Here is a 15,416-nt window from a genome sequence, read left to right on the forward strand (position 1 = left end):
CTACCTAATGCCCTCCTTCCCTTCGCCCTTTAAGAATTGAATACCAATTGAAATAGTTGTATTTGTATTACCATTCACATGGTGGTTTGTTACTGTTGATAAAAAAGTGCAAATATGATTCTTTGATTTGTCCTCTCTATATTGACACAACATTATATTACTAAAGCAAAGTATGAACTTGTTTATAAATTAAATAAAGGTGTCTTGTAATATTTTGTGTCTTTTTTTTAATTTCCTTTAAGGGTGATGCAACAAAAATTAACAAGTGAATTAAACAAAAATATTTTTTTTTCCCTTGCATATCTGTGTTGTGTATGCAACAAAAATCTTGGCAAAGACTTGTCTACCCCAGGATTAACACAAAAAATATATATATTTATATAAATATATGTGTTGTAATGTTGGGGTGATTAAGCACAATTGGTAGATGCACGTTTTAGTCTACATCAGGCAGGCGTTTTATGGTTAAGGGCCTGGTAGCCCACGTTTATTATAAGAAAACAAAATATTAGTTCATCCAGTAATCCCACGCAGGGGTTTAAATTCATTCAGCACACAAATGAATATACCAAGCCACCTGGCTCTCAATTGTCAACAGTTCCTCTGCTTGCTCCCAACAGATTTGTCAACTCTTTCCAGCCCCCTGGACTCACCGGCTTCCTTAGTCTTCCTGACTCTCAAGGTTGTCAGCCTTTCCCAGTCCCTTACACGGACTACAGTCTCCCACAGGGCAAACCACTCTTCAGCCAGCAGCAAGCTGCTCACACTCCACCACCACACCCATCTACAACTTCCTGTCTTGCTTTTTAAAGACACTGCCTTAACAGGTGGGTTAATCAATTTTATTCCCTTAAAGAGAGCACAACCCAAACAGAGGGGAAATATAGCGTCCTTCCAGGACCCAGCCACGGCGTCCATTACATATCCCCCCCCTGTGTTTCGATCCGGAGGGAGGAACACCAGCACCCATCATGATGGTTGGGACACCTCTGTGCTGGCTGTCAGCCACGTAGGCCCAACCCTTTTTTCCGGGTGCGCTTCCAGGAACATTCCCCCCCAGGATCTTAACAGGTTCCTATATTGTCCTATACTCAGCCTTCCTCTTCTTTTGGGGTCCCTGGGCTTATTCACTTTTCTTGGGGGAACTCTGCCTTCCTTGAGCCCTCCTTTCAACTTACAAATACCCATTTTACCCTTCACCATCTGTATTTCAGGTTCAAAACAGTTTCTCTTGTTACCCATTGCAACCAAATCATTGTTTACAGAACGAACTCTTAACAGATCACAGCTTTCCAATTCAGTGTTTGTTAGAAGAAGACCCGAGGAGGGACTACATCCGACGGGACCATAGCACAGCTCCACCTCACCCGTTGTCCAACACTCCATGGGTACTTGTTCTAACAACCTACCCTGACCCAAGCATAAACCATTTTTTCCATGTGAACACATTACATTGTTATGGCAACCAATATTAACACTTTCTTCCATAGTGTCTCCGGGCACCTTAACTTGTACCTCTGGGCCAGTGACAGAAAGCATCTCTGCTACTGCTGAGTCCATTCTGGGCCCTTCCTTCTCATGAGGCCTAGCGGGTAAGGCAGTATCTGCGCCCTCTACTGACAACTGCTCTGCCGCACCTCGGACCACACCAGCAGAGATGTTTCTAGTCACCGCATCAGACGGAGAGACCTCTGATATCTCAAGCAGTTCTCTCGCGTGCCTTCCATACCAACCACTAACTATAAGTACGCTCACCGAGAATCTGGAGATCCTGTGCCAAATGGCTAACCATTGGTCCCACCAATTCCACTGTTGGTCAAGGTTTCCCAGCACTGCCTGTACCACCTGGCTCCACCCATTGGTGCTATGCAGCACCACCTGGTCCAACTGTGGTGGAGATACCCAAGTATACAGCAAGTTCATTTTTACCAACTCTAGCATTTCCAGTAGGGTTTCTGTCATCTCTAAACATCCCATGTCTAAACAACAGAACTTTCTAGGGTCTTTTACCCTGTCCAAGACATGGAGGGGCTCAGCGACTGCAGGTTGAAAGGGTGAGACATTTGAAGAGACCTCATCCTCCTTGGAGGTACTCATCATCACAGACTGTTTCTCCCCTGGAGAGCTGTCAGACACATGTCTCACACTTATCCTTTCTGCACCAGTGTTGGTGAGCCTCTGCAGGTCATTACAAGTCACACTATCACTTTGATACTCAATATCATTTAGCTGTGGACAACACATCTGCGATGCCAGTGCCCTGAACTGTTTCTTCAGAGTGGAGGGCAGCAGCCTTTGCAGGGACCAGGACGCCCTCAACCACCGGCGGCTCTGCGATCCCCCTGTCTGGCATAGCAGTTGTTTCCACACCCTTGTTACTTAAGCTAGCCTTACCCAGCATGGCTAGCAATTGTTTGGCCCAGCTGTCCCAGTCCATTGTGGTTCCGCCATGGGCGTTCCACAGCGTTGCATCACCTGCTGTAGAAAGCCGCACAGAAACCTGGGATTCATTAGCTTCAACTGTACATTCGTCATTTCTATATACATCATTTTGTAACACCATACTTTTATCAACGTTGCATTGGGGTGATGCTTCATCACCTAAAGCTTGGTGCAGCACACCATTTTGAACACCTTTTTCTGGTGGCATTACAGACACATTCAGCTTTGTACACTCAACTTTTGCAGGCTGAATTAACCCCTTGCCCACTGGGCTACCTGTAGGGTTGTGGGGCTGCGCCCACACGCTCTCACTGTGTGAATTAGTCCCCCCTTGTTCCACCAGCATAGCACCAGAGCCATCCTGGGCAGCCTCTGACTCCAACACATGGAGACCCCATGAGACTTCCATGGACAATCCTGTGCCTCTGCCTGTCATGGGAGATCTCCTACTCTCATCACTGGTAGTGAACACATTACCAACCTCACTCTCAGATATGACATTACAAGAAATACATGTTTCAATGTCATTACACACATCACGTTTAGCAATAGTATCACTTTTGTTAGTACGATCATTAGCATTCTCATTACATGTAGACACAACTGCTGTTTTTGTGGTTTGTTTATGAGCCACCATAACCTCTGAGCGACTCTTCACAGCACCCGCTCTCTGTAAAGGGGTACTTTTGCCTATTTGGGCAGCTCCATAGCTGACCTGGGAAACTCTCTGCTCCAACACTGCAAGCTCCTTGGAAGTTACCCTGGGCAACCCTGCAGCAGCTGTCACTAGGGAACATGGTACCAGCACTGTTTTGGTCACCCCTAGCTCAATTTTCCCAGCCATCTGCTGGATCATAGCAGGCATATGCAGAGTCCCCATGTCCTTTTCAGTCTTTAGCCCTGCGTCTAGTTGGGCTTTACGCTGCGCCTCCCCACTGCTCTGGGTAGCACAATGCAGAAAGTCTATGTCCATTTGTACTGCGGATCTCCCCACTGGACATACTCCCACTTCACTGGGTTCAGCATCACAAACTGAAACAGTCTTACCAGTTCCTGCAGCTGATGTCATAGCCTTCACTTGAGTGCGTTGTCTCACTGGTGTGGTGTCTCCATAGGCTGACTCCCCCATGTGGCCATGGAGCAAAACTGCAGCCTTTCTGGACCCACTGACGCCCCCTGTAGGTAACACAAGATCCTTGTTGCTAGGGGTAACTGCAGACTTGCGCTCCAAAGCTGGTTGGCTATAACGCATGCAGGATTCAGGCTGATGTACTCTCCTTTCGGGACTGACCCCTTTTCCTAAGCGGCCATGACAGAAAACTTTACGTTTCTCTGGATTTCCAAATCCTAGGTCTTCCGGCGACACTTCTCCCGTCCTGGAGCATTGCTGGCGGCCCATGATACGATACACCTCTCCTCTAAGAAGGATTTCCTCTTTAAACTTGCGATAGTCATCCTGGTCCCCATCCATCAAATGGTAAACCGACCGGAACTCTATCCGCAATAAGGTTTTCAGCAGTTTTGGCCACCGGTCCCTAGGCCATTTTCTCTTTACAGCAACTTTTTCAAATCGTACAAGGAAGTCTCCCACCTCCTCTGTAGGCAGCATGGGTTGCACATAGTCAGAGGCCAAGATGTCAGCCCCTTGCAGTGCACCCCACTCTTTGCGATTCCGCTGGAACCATTCATTCGCTGTCTCACATTTCACTGGTCCCTTTTGGCTGGCCCTACAAGGTGGAGACATCTTCTCAGGCCATGCTGAGCTCACATCCTCTTTAACTTGATAAAACATGAACTTCTTGCTTTTTGACTGCCTCATTCTTGCAATCACATGCACACAGCAGCTTGTAACAGTTCTCAGCAAAGAAGGAGAAAAAAAAAATCTGATGTTTGATTCTTCCTTCACAGGTACACAACCCGCATTCAACACAGTCCATCAAATAAACGTATACGCAATGCTGTTCGCCTGGCTGCCACACACAGCTAGCAGCAGTTCCTGATGCGACTCACTGTGGAGCAAGGACCCGGATTCCACCGTCTACATGCCCGCATTCTCCACCACTTGTAATGTTGGGGTGATTAAGCACAATTGGTAGATGCACGTTTTAGTCTACATCAGGCAGGCGTTTTATGGTTAAGGGCCTGGTAGCCCACGTTTATTATAAGAAAACAAAATATTAGTTCATCCAGTAATCCCACGCAGGGGTTTAAATTCATTCAGCACACAAATGAATATACCAAGCCACCTGGCTCTCAATTGTCAACAGTTCCTCTGCTTGCTCCCAACAGATTTGTCAACTCTTTCCAGCCCCCTGGACTCACCGGCTTCCTTAGTCTTCCTGACTCTCAAGGTTGTCAGCCTTTCCCAGTCCCTTACACGGACTACAGTCTCCCACAGGGCAAACCACTCTTCAGCCAGCAGCAAGCTGCTCACACTCCACCACCACACCCATCTACAACTTCCTGTCTTGCTTTTTAAAGACACTGCCTTAACAGGTGGGTTAATCAATTTTATTCCCTTAAAGAGAGCACAACCCAAACAGAGGGGAAATATAGCGTCCTTCCAGGACCCAGCCACGGCGTCCATTACAGTGTGTATATATATATATATATATATATATATATATATATATACACACACACACACACACACACACACACACACACACGTATTGGGACACTTGCCTTTACACGCACATGAACTTTAATGACATCCCAGTCTTAGTCCGTAGGGTTCAATATTGAGTTGGCCCACCCTTTGCAGCTATAACAGCTTCAACTCTTCTGGGAAGGCTGTCCACAAGGTTAAGAAATGTGTCTATGGGAATGTTTGACCATTCTTCCAGAAATGCGTTTGTAAGATTAGGCACAGATGTTGGCTGAGAAGGTCTTCACTCTAATTCATCCCAAAGGTGTTCTATCGGGTTGAAGTCAGGACTCTGTGCAGGCCAGTCAAGTTCCTCCACCCCAAACTCACTCATCCATGTCTTTATGGACCTTGCTTTGTGCAAGGGAATCTCCCCTAGGTTTCGGTTCACACAGGGAAGACCTGTTAGGCGACTTAGACGCTGACAAGCTGTGCTCCATGCATTGCAATGGAGCTGTTCTAATGGGAGCGACTCAAGTCACTCCAACTTAGAAAAAGGTTCCTGTACTACTTTGGGGCAACTTCAGAGCGATTTGCATTGACTTCTATATAGAAGTTGTTTTGCAAGCCGTGCTGAAGTCATGCTGTGCGGGACGGCTTCAGAATCGGATGACTTTGAAGCCACCCCTGTGTGAACCAGCACTTAGGGACACTGATAGGAAAAAAACAAAAAACAACTGACAGGGGTTATAACCCACCCTTACTCTAGGGCAGGAATCTTCAAACTACAGCTCTCTCTATTGCGGAACTACACATCCCATGAGGCATTGTAAAACTCTGACATTCACAGACATGACTAGGCATGATGGGAATTGTAGTTCCTGATTGAACAACTGGAGAGCCATAGTCCTGCTCAAGGGGAAAAAAAAGGCTTGGGCTCTAGAATAAATCTAGTAACAGCAGTGGCACTCATTGATCTTTGTATTAGTGGGCTTGTTTGTGTATGTGTACCGCCTGAAAAAAACGGCCCCTTTCACTCCAGTGTGAAAGCCTGAGGGCTTTCAAACTGGAGCGGTGTGCTAGCAGGACGGTGAAAAAAGTCTTGCTAGCCGCATCTTTGGAGCGGTGAATACATTGCTCCTAAACTGCTCCTACCCATTGAAATCAATGGGGCAGCCGCGCTTTGAAGGTGGTTTTAACCCTTTTTCGCCCCCTAGCGGGGGTTAAAAGCGCCCTGCTAGCGGCCACAGACCGGCGCTAAAACGACAGTAAAGCGCCGCTACAAATAGCGGCGCTTTACCGCCGACACCCGCACCGTCCCAGTGTGAAAGGGGCCTTACTCATGAGTATTTTTGATCTGCTAATAACTATTGTATATTAACCACTTGCCACCTGCCATATAACAAAATGATGGTGGCAAAGTGGTGGTGATATCCTAACCAGACTTCACATGACATTCTCAGGAGATCAAGACGCTGCACGCCACCGGTGACGTGCTTCGCGGCGATCGTTGTTGCGGTGTGTCAGTCTGACACACCAAAAATCCAATCTAGGTAAAGAGCCTCTGACAGAGACTCTTTACCATGTGATCAGCCATGTCCAATCACAGCTGATCACGATGTAAACAGGAAGAGCCGTTGATCGGATTTTCCTCACTCGTGTCTGACAGATGCAGGTAGAGGAGACCCGATCGGCTACTCTCCTGACAGGGGGGTCTGTGCTGATTGTTTATCAGCGCAGCCCCCCCCCATGGATGCCTGCCCAGGACCACCAGGATGCCGCCAGGACCACCAGGGACGGCCACCACACTGGACCACCAGGTATGCCACCCTAGACCACCAGGGAAATGCCAATCAGTGCCCGGGCAGCTGCCAATCAGTGCCAATAAAACATGCCATCCAGTGCCAGTGCCACCAGTAATGCCTATCATTGAAATCTTTCAGTGCCCATCAGTGCCGCCTTTCAGTGCCCATCAGTGCTTCCTATCAGTGTCCATCAGTGCTGTCTATCAGTGCCACCCTTAAGTACCCATCAGTATTGCCTATTAGTGGCCACCAGTGCCATCTATGAGTGCCCATCAGTGCCACATATCAGTACCGCGTATCAGTGCCCATCAGTGCCTTCTCATTGATGCCACCTCATTGGTGCTGCCTTATCAGTGCCCATCGTCAGTGCCATCTCATTGGTGCCACCTCATCGGTGCTGCCTTATCAGTGCCCATCAGTTCAGCTTATCAGTGCCCATCAGTGAAGGAGAAAACGTACTTATCTACAAAATGTTATAATAGAAACAAAGAAAATGTTTTTTTCTTCAAAATTTTCGGTCTTCTTTTATTCGTTTAGCAAAAAATAAAAATCGCAGAGGTGATCAAATGCCACCAAAAGAAAGTTCTATTTGTGGGAACAAAATGTTAAAAACTTAGTTTGGGTACAGTGCAGCATGGACGCGTAATTGTCATTTAAAAAGTGACAGCGCTGAAAGCTGAAAATTGGACTGGGCAAGTACGGGGTGTAAGTGGCTGGTATTGAAGTGGTTAATGTAGAAGTGTTCATTATGCTGGTGACACTTCACTCCTTAACCTCCTGAAAACCATGGTGTATGGCTATTATCAAGCTGTATTCCGCACAGCTCTATAATAATAATCAGCAATGTATTGTACTGTATGATCTCCACTTTCCACCAACTTTCCCCATTTTCCTATGCCCAACTTCTGCCCAGTACCCAAACAAAAACAAGCCCGTCCAAACTAAGGGGGCGGTGCTTGAAGAAGCAACCAATTGCAGACAGCGTCTGTATCCATGCGTTTGATTCTGTTATCCGCCCTGCGAGTGGCCTCCCGTTCTTTGCTCTCCTATTGGATGGGAAGGAGATGCGATGGGCGGAGATCGGCAGGGAAGTGGATCGCAGGGTTACGGTGCAGGCATTCTGTCCGCTTCCGGTAGTCTCAGTAGTTGTCGGCTCCTGGGTGTCCATGTAGCGGGGGGTGCACCCATGTTGTCGCCGGGAGTTATGTTCGACCCTTCACAGCTGCCTTCCCACTGACAGACGTCATGTATTTTCTGAGCGGCTGGCCCAAGAGGCTGCTGTGTCCTCTGAAGAGTCTGGAGGATCCTTTCCACATCCAGCCGGACCCGCAGCGCCTCTTCCTGGCAGTGCTGTCCCAGAGCCAGCTCAGTGTATGGTACAGCCGGGTGAGTGAGACGCTGTATATTCACATATCACACTAGAACACACAACACCTACTCTCTGTTATCTGTATGGAGAACGGCCATTGGATGTCTTCCTAATGGGGGGATTAACAAAACAAATCTCTACACAATCAGCCGCAACTTTACCACCACTGACAGCTAAAGCGGATAACACATTATCTGGTTACACTGGCACCTGAAAGTTCATAGGGATTAGGTAGCAAGTGAACATGTTGTCTCTGAAGTTGATGTGTTTAAAAGCAGAAAACATTGGCATGAGCGTTTTTTCATGTGTATGGGGCTGCGTAGGCACAGACCTGTGCCAAATGTACCTACAATGGGCATGAGGGCATCAGGACTGGACCACAGAGCAATGGAAGAAGGTGGACTGGTCTGATGAATCATGTTTCCTTTAACATCACATGGATGACCAGGTGTGTGTGTGTGTGTGTGTGTGTGTGTCTCTTACCTAGAGAAGAGATTGTACTGGTATGTAGTATGGGTGAAGGCAAAGTGGCGGAGGCAGTGTGATGCTCTGTGCAGCGTTCTGCTGGGAAACATTTTGGGTCCTGCCATCCATGGATGTTAGGATTGGCAGGAAAATGATCACTCCAAAAAGGATGGTTCCACTCCTCATCCGTGATGTTCCAGCCGAAGATCCTTGTGACTCTCCAATGTGATCTAAAACTTCCACTTAATAGGGGAGCCGTTTGGAGGATGTTAACCTCCCTAGCGGTATGGTTAGTTCTGGTTTTAGGTGCTGAAAGCGGTACAATTATTTTGCATGGAAATTTGGCGTTTTATATTGTAGGCCTGCAATTCTTAGGAATAACTCTCTTAAATCTGTTCAAACCAGAGTCTAGCAGACATCCTGGGTATGATTAAGTTTATTGAATAATTTTTATTATTATATTATAATGTAATCAAATCCAAATACAGTGAAATTTGCTCATTTGCAGAATTGTCGCTGTCATTAGATTTAGTGTTTGATGACGAATTTCCCCACAAATCGCTATAGCTCAATTCTGCAAGTGATTGTAATTTATTATCGCTGTTTTCTAGTTGGACTAAACTCACCTTTGACATAAAGGGACACTTTTTGGTTGCTATGGACAATCTCCAAATTCCAGGCAGAAAAAACTGTATTTATAATATAAAAGTGCATGCAGGGCACTGCACAGACCACTAGGGACAAAGGGGGTGAGTATTTTTTTATACAGTACTGTAATCTGTAAGATTACAGTACTGTGTGTGTTTTGTGTCTTTTTACTTTTTTGAATTTGGTGCCGATCTCCGCTCCCGTGCGCCATAACGTTGCAGGGAACGGAGCTCAGCGGCATTCAGGCACTGTGTGAATTGAGCGGAGGACGGCTCGATCACACAGCGCGGAGGACATTGCTGGATCCAGGGGACAAGGTAAGTAACTTCTCCCTGTATCCAGCGATGCGATCCCGAGTCTGGCTCGGGGTACTGAAATTGCAGCCCGAGCCAGACTCGGGATTACCGCTAGGGAGGTTAACATCCATGAATGTTACTTGACGCGTGTCACCTACCTAAACGTTGTTGCTGACCAAGTACACACCCTTCAAGTAGGGGTTCAAAGAGGGGGTAGTTCACACCACATGCGTTCCAGTGCTTTTTTTTATTTTTTTATCTTGGCATACAAAATGCATACAAAGTAGGGTTACATGGATTTCAGTGGCACGCACCAACGCGTGTAGTTCCAGTGCATGAGTGAGAGAGAGAAAGAGAGAGAGGGGGAGGGAGATCTAAACACCAGGTATATTTCAAATATGGCCTATAATACGCCACTCTGCACCAAATAAGGACTAAACCACAGCTTAAAAAAAAAAAAAAAAAAAAAAATATATATATATATATATATATATATATATATATATATATATATATATCTGTGCATATGAGATACCAATAGAACCAAAAAAAAACTGAATAAAATCTGTCAGGTCTATTATGACCTAGCAGCCATTTAAAAAGTATAGCAATTTATATAAACCAGTAATACAAACAATTCATCAATATAGGTCTGAGAATATCCATATTAAAACAGCGCTCTATATAGAGACCATGATCTTTTCACAAATAATTGTGTATGAGCTCTAAAAAGAGAGTCCTTAATGTGCAGATAGGGTGATTGTAGTGATTTAATCAACGTTGCGAGGTGATCAAAGTGCTGTTGACATTTCTTCCACCATAAAATGGGAGTGCTTCACCGCGTGCGATGCATCCCCCACAGGGGGTAAAACTCACCAGACACCGTTGATAAAACCAGCCTTAGGGAGTAGTCACTCTTTTAGGTGTACCAAAATTCCTACGTCTTCCCTCAGGGGTCCCGTTTCCAGCAATACTCCAAGTTTGTCATAAAACAAAGCAAAGTGTGCACATAGCGTAATACCGTTTTATTTAAAAAAAAAAAGAGATTGCACAAACCAATAAAATACCCCATTTAAATATCTGCGTACATTATTAAAAACATCACCAGCATTAAAAATATGTGTGTTTCACCGGGTTTCCAGACATCAAAACCGTCCACCTGTGTTCCGTTTGTGTACACTGTGAATGACTTCCTTGTCTTTGGTTAGCGGTGGAGCGCACACCTCACTTCCGGGAGCGTCGTTTAGGCCACGCACTGACGCGTTTCGTCACTTCCGACTTCAACAGAGGGCGTGACGAAATGCGTCAGAACGTGGCCTACACAACACTCCTGGAAGTGAGGTGTGCACTCCACCGCTAACCAAAGTCAAGGAAGTCATTCACAGTGTACACAATGGAACACAGGTGGACGGCTCTGATGTCTGGAAACCCGGTGAAACACACATATTTTTAATGCTGGTGATGTTTTTAATAATGTACGCAGATATTTAAATGGGGTATTTTATTGGTTTGTGCAATACCGGTTTATTTAAAAAAAAAAAAGAGATTACACTATGTGCACACTTTGCTTTGTTTTATAACAAACTTGGAGTATTGCTGGAAACGGGACCCCTGAGGGAAGACGTAGGAATTTTGGTACACCTAAAAGAGTGACTACTCCCTAAGGCTGGTTTTATCAACGGTGTCTGGTGAGTTTAACCCCCTATGGGGGGATGCATCGCACGCAGTGAAGCACTCCCATTTTATGGTGGAAGAAATGTCAACAGCACTTTGTAGTGATTTAATCAACGTTGCGAGGTGCTCAATCACCCTATCTGCACATTAAGGACTCTCTTTTTAGAGCTCATACACAATTATTTGTGAAAAGATCATGGTCTCTATATAGAGCGCTGCTGTTTTAATACGGATATTCTCAGACCTATATTGATGAATTGAATATATATATATATATATATATATATATATATATATATATATATATATATATATATATATATATATATATATATATATATATATATATATATATATATATATTATATTATATATTTTAACTGTACTGGAATGCAGTAAAATGCATCTGGAGGAAAAAGAGAAGCACCCAGAAACGCATTAAGAACGCAACAAAAATGCACCAGAACACACAAAAAAAGCCATAAACGGGCATGCGGAAACATATCCAGAATGGATCTGGAGAACGTTCCTGCGGTGTGAACTAGCCTGAAAACCATATTCCCTGATGGTTTAAGGAAAACGGCAAGTTCAAGGTGTGGATTTGGCCTCCAAATTCTCCAGTTCTCAATCCAATTGAGCATCTGTGGGATGTACTGGAAAAACAAGTCTGATCCTTGGGGGCCCAGCCTCACAAACTTACAAGACCTAAAGGATCTTCTACTGACAGCTTGATACCATAGCATACCTTCAGAGGTCTAAGCACAGGGTTCTCCAAACTAGGGCCTCCAGTTGTTAAGGAACCACAATTCCCATCATGCCTAGTCATGTCTGCGAATGTCAGAGTTTTACAGTGCCTCATAGGATGTATAATTCTGCCACAGCTGGAGGATCTTAGTTTTGAGGTCTGTGGAAGGGCATCCAGGCTGTAAACGGCTCAGGGCTGTTCTAGTGTCAAAAAGGAGATCTACTCGGAATTCAGTGAGTGGTCATAAAATGATGGCTGATTGGTGTGTGAGAGAGAGAGATATATTGTGTGTGTGTGTGTATATGTTTTTTTCACAAAAGTGAGTACACCCCCTCTCACATTTTTGCAAATATTTTATTATATCATGTGACAACACTGAAGAAATTTACACTTTGCTACAATGTAAAGTAGTGAGTGTACAGCTTGTATAACAGTGTACATTTGCTGTCCCCTCAAAATAACTCAACACAGAAGTTAATGTCTAAACCACAGGCAACAAAAAAAGTGAGTACACCCCTAAGTGAAAATGTCCAAATTGGACCCAAAGTGTCAATATTTTGTGTGGCCACCATTATTTTCCAGCACTGTCTTTACCCTCTTGGGCATGGAGTTCCCCAGAGCTTCACAAGTTGCCACTGGAGTCCTCTTCCACTCCTCCATGACGACATCAGAGCTGGTGGATGTTAGACACCTTGCACTCCCTCCGCCTTCCGTTTTGAGGATGCCCCACAGATGCTCAATAGGGTTTAGGTCTGGAGTCATGCTTGGCCAGTCAGTCGCTTTTACCCTCAGCTTCTTTAGGAAGGCAGAGGTTTTCTTGGAGGTGTCTTGGAGGTGTGTTTGGGGTCGTTATGTTGGAATACTGCCCTGTGGCTCAGTCTCCGAAAGGGAGGGGATCATGCTCTGCTTCAGTATGTCACAGTACATGTTGGCATTCATTGTTCCCTCAATGAACTGTAGCTCCCCAGTGCTGGCAGTACTCGTGCAGCCCTAGACCATTACACTCCCACCACCATGCTTGACTGTGGGCAAGGCATGGTTTATGGGCTTTCTTGTGCATCATCCTTAGAAGAGGCTTCCTTCTGGGACAAAAGACATGCAGACCAATTTGATGCAGCGTGCGACGTATGGTCTGAGCACTGACAGGCTGACACCCCACCCTCACCCCTTCAACCTCTGCAGCAATGCTGGCAGCACTCGTATGTCTATTTCCCAAAGACAACCTCTGGATATGACCCTGAGCATGTGCCAACTTCTATGGTCGACCATGGCGAGGCCTGTTCTGAGTAGAACCTGTCCTGTTAACCCGCTGTATGGTCTTAGCCACTGTGCTGCAGCTTGGTTTCAGGGTCTTGCCAATCTTCTTATAGCCTAGGAAATCTTTATGTAGAGCAACAATTCCCTTTTTATTTATTTTATTTTTCAGATCCTCAGAGAGTTTTTTGCCATGGGGTGCCATGTTGAACTTCTAGTGACCAGTATGAGAGAGTGAGAGCGATAACACCAAATTTAACACACCTGCTCCCCATTCACCTCTAAGACCTTGTAACACTAACGAGTCAAATGACACCGATTAGGGAAAATAGCTAATTGGGCGCAATTCGGACATTTTCACTGAGGGGTAGACTCACTTTTGTTGCCAGAGGTTTAGACATTAATGCCTGTGTGTTGAGTTATGTTGAGGGGACAGAAAATGTACACTGTTATACAAGCTGCACACTCACTACTTTACATTGTAGCAAAGTGTAATTTCTTCAGTGTTGTCACATGAAAAGATATAATATATTTTATAAAAAAATGTGAGGGGTGTTGTACATATGTCGCCAGTGGTCCTGTTTACTTAGAACATGTCACCTTTTGTACACGTTCTCGCTCTTATGTCCAGGATCCGTGTTTTATGTTTGCATTGCTTTCTCATACATCAAGGTCCTGCTTATGTCATATTTGGCCTTGACATGAACATCCAGGTATGAGTGGAATGACTCCATAGTTCATACTACTAATCAGTCACCAGCATCTCAAGGGCTTCTTTACATCATAACAAATGCATGTAGCATTTGTTGTGTTTTCATGGAGTAACATGCACATTAGGGTGGGTGTGTGTGTGTGTGTGTGTGTGTGTGTGTGTGTGTGTGTGTGTGTGTGTGTTTGTGTTTTTTTTTTTTTTTTTTTTTTTAAGCTTGATGTCAGACAGCTGACTGTTAGCAATCCTGCGATTGACACTTGTCAAATTGGTCAGCAGCAGGATCACTAAGAGGATACCTATTGCTCCCTATGGAATGGCTTCCTGTTTAGCAGTGAGATGTTGCTGCCATCACTAGAGATTTCAGTAGTGTTAGGGGCAACGACAGGGCAACATCTCGCTGCATCTGGCTACAGAGGGAGCAATTCCATAGGGACACACAGACAGCCTCTTTAGTGATCCCAACATCAGTCTAAGGGTGGCCATACACACTTTTTCATAAATGATTGAGTGCCGTTTCACATTTAAGCACTGCATATTCTGTGCGGACTCCACTCTGCATCCAAATCGCACCCTGTTTATGCGAACTCCTGAGGGTGTGTGTGTCTTAACAGCACCCAAAATCAGTTCCAAGATGTGTGCGATTTGTAGAATCAGATCGCATGGGTGTGAATACCCATGTGTTCCGATTCTGGTGCGGCCAAAAAAAAAAGGTCCTGCGTGATTTTGGTGCGGATTCAGTGGGATTTGAGCTATACAGAATAATGCTGCTGAATCGCATACGATATGAACAGGAATGCGGTGTCAACTGGCACTCATTCTGTTCAGTCTCTCCCAACAGGAATAATTGCTCTACACTCAACAACCCATTTGATTAATATGACGTAGACTAGGGAAGTGGATTTAACCACTTGCCAACCGCTGCACGCCGATGTACGTCCTATTTTTGAAGAGGGATATCCCGGTAACGGCAGCAGCTGCTGCCACAACCAAGATATCCATCTCTTCAGGCGGCGGTCGGCTGTACGATAATGGTGGTCTCCGCGGTGGATTCACCGCGAGATCACCGCTATCGGCGGCGGGAGAGGTGCCACCCGCCCTCCTGCACCTTCCGCCGCTTACCAGAGCCGTCAGTAGTGGCGGAGGCGATCGGGTCCTCTTCCTAGCTGGGTATAGAGACAAGTGAGGCTAAGATGGCCCCCACTCGTCTCTATACCAAAGGAGGGCGGAAGCAACGTCAAAACGTAACTTCCGCCCATACCTCTTAAAGGTATATATTTTATTTTTTAAATGTCATATTTATTTTTATTTTTATTTTTTTGTTGCATTTTAGCCCAAATATGAGATCTGAGGACTTTTTGACCCCAGATCTCATATTTAAGAGGACCTGTCATGATTTTTTCTATTACAAGGGATGTTTAC

General features: G+C 45.4%; 1 protein-coding gene across 1 annotated transcript in view; it reads left to right on the forward strand.

The window, feature by feature from the left end:
- Window positions 1-7,910: 7,910 nt before the first annotated feature.
- The window catches only part of RIC1 (RIC1 partner of RAB6A GEF complex), a 217,357-nt gene continuing 209,851 nt past the window's right edge, over window positions 7,911-15,416 (forward strand). Inside the window, exon 1 of the mRNA XM_077475048.1 lies at window positions 7,911-8,220. Within this exon, the coding sequence (XP_077331174.1) occupies window positions 8,080-8,220 (141 nt within the window). The 5' untranslated portion in view covers window positions 7,911-8,079. The remainder of the gene's footprint in view (window positions 8,221-15,416) is intronic.

The sequence above is a fragment of the Lithobates pipiens genome, unplaced genomic scaffold (assembly GCF_037356315.1).
Source record: "Lithobates pipiens isolate NorthernLeopardFrog02 unplaced genomic scaffold, aLitPip1_a1.2 Scaffold_13, whole genome shotgun sequence".
In the NCBI taxonomy this organism is placed as follows: Eukaryota; Metazoa; Chordata; class Amphibia; order Anura; family Ranidae; genus Lithobates; species Lithobates pipiens.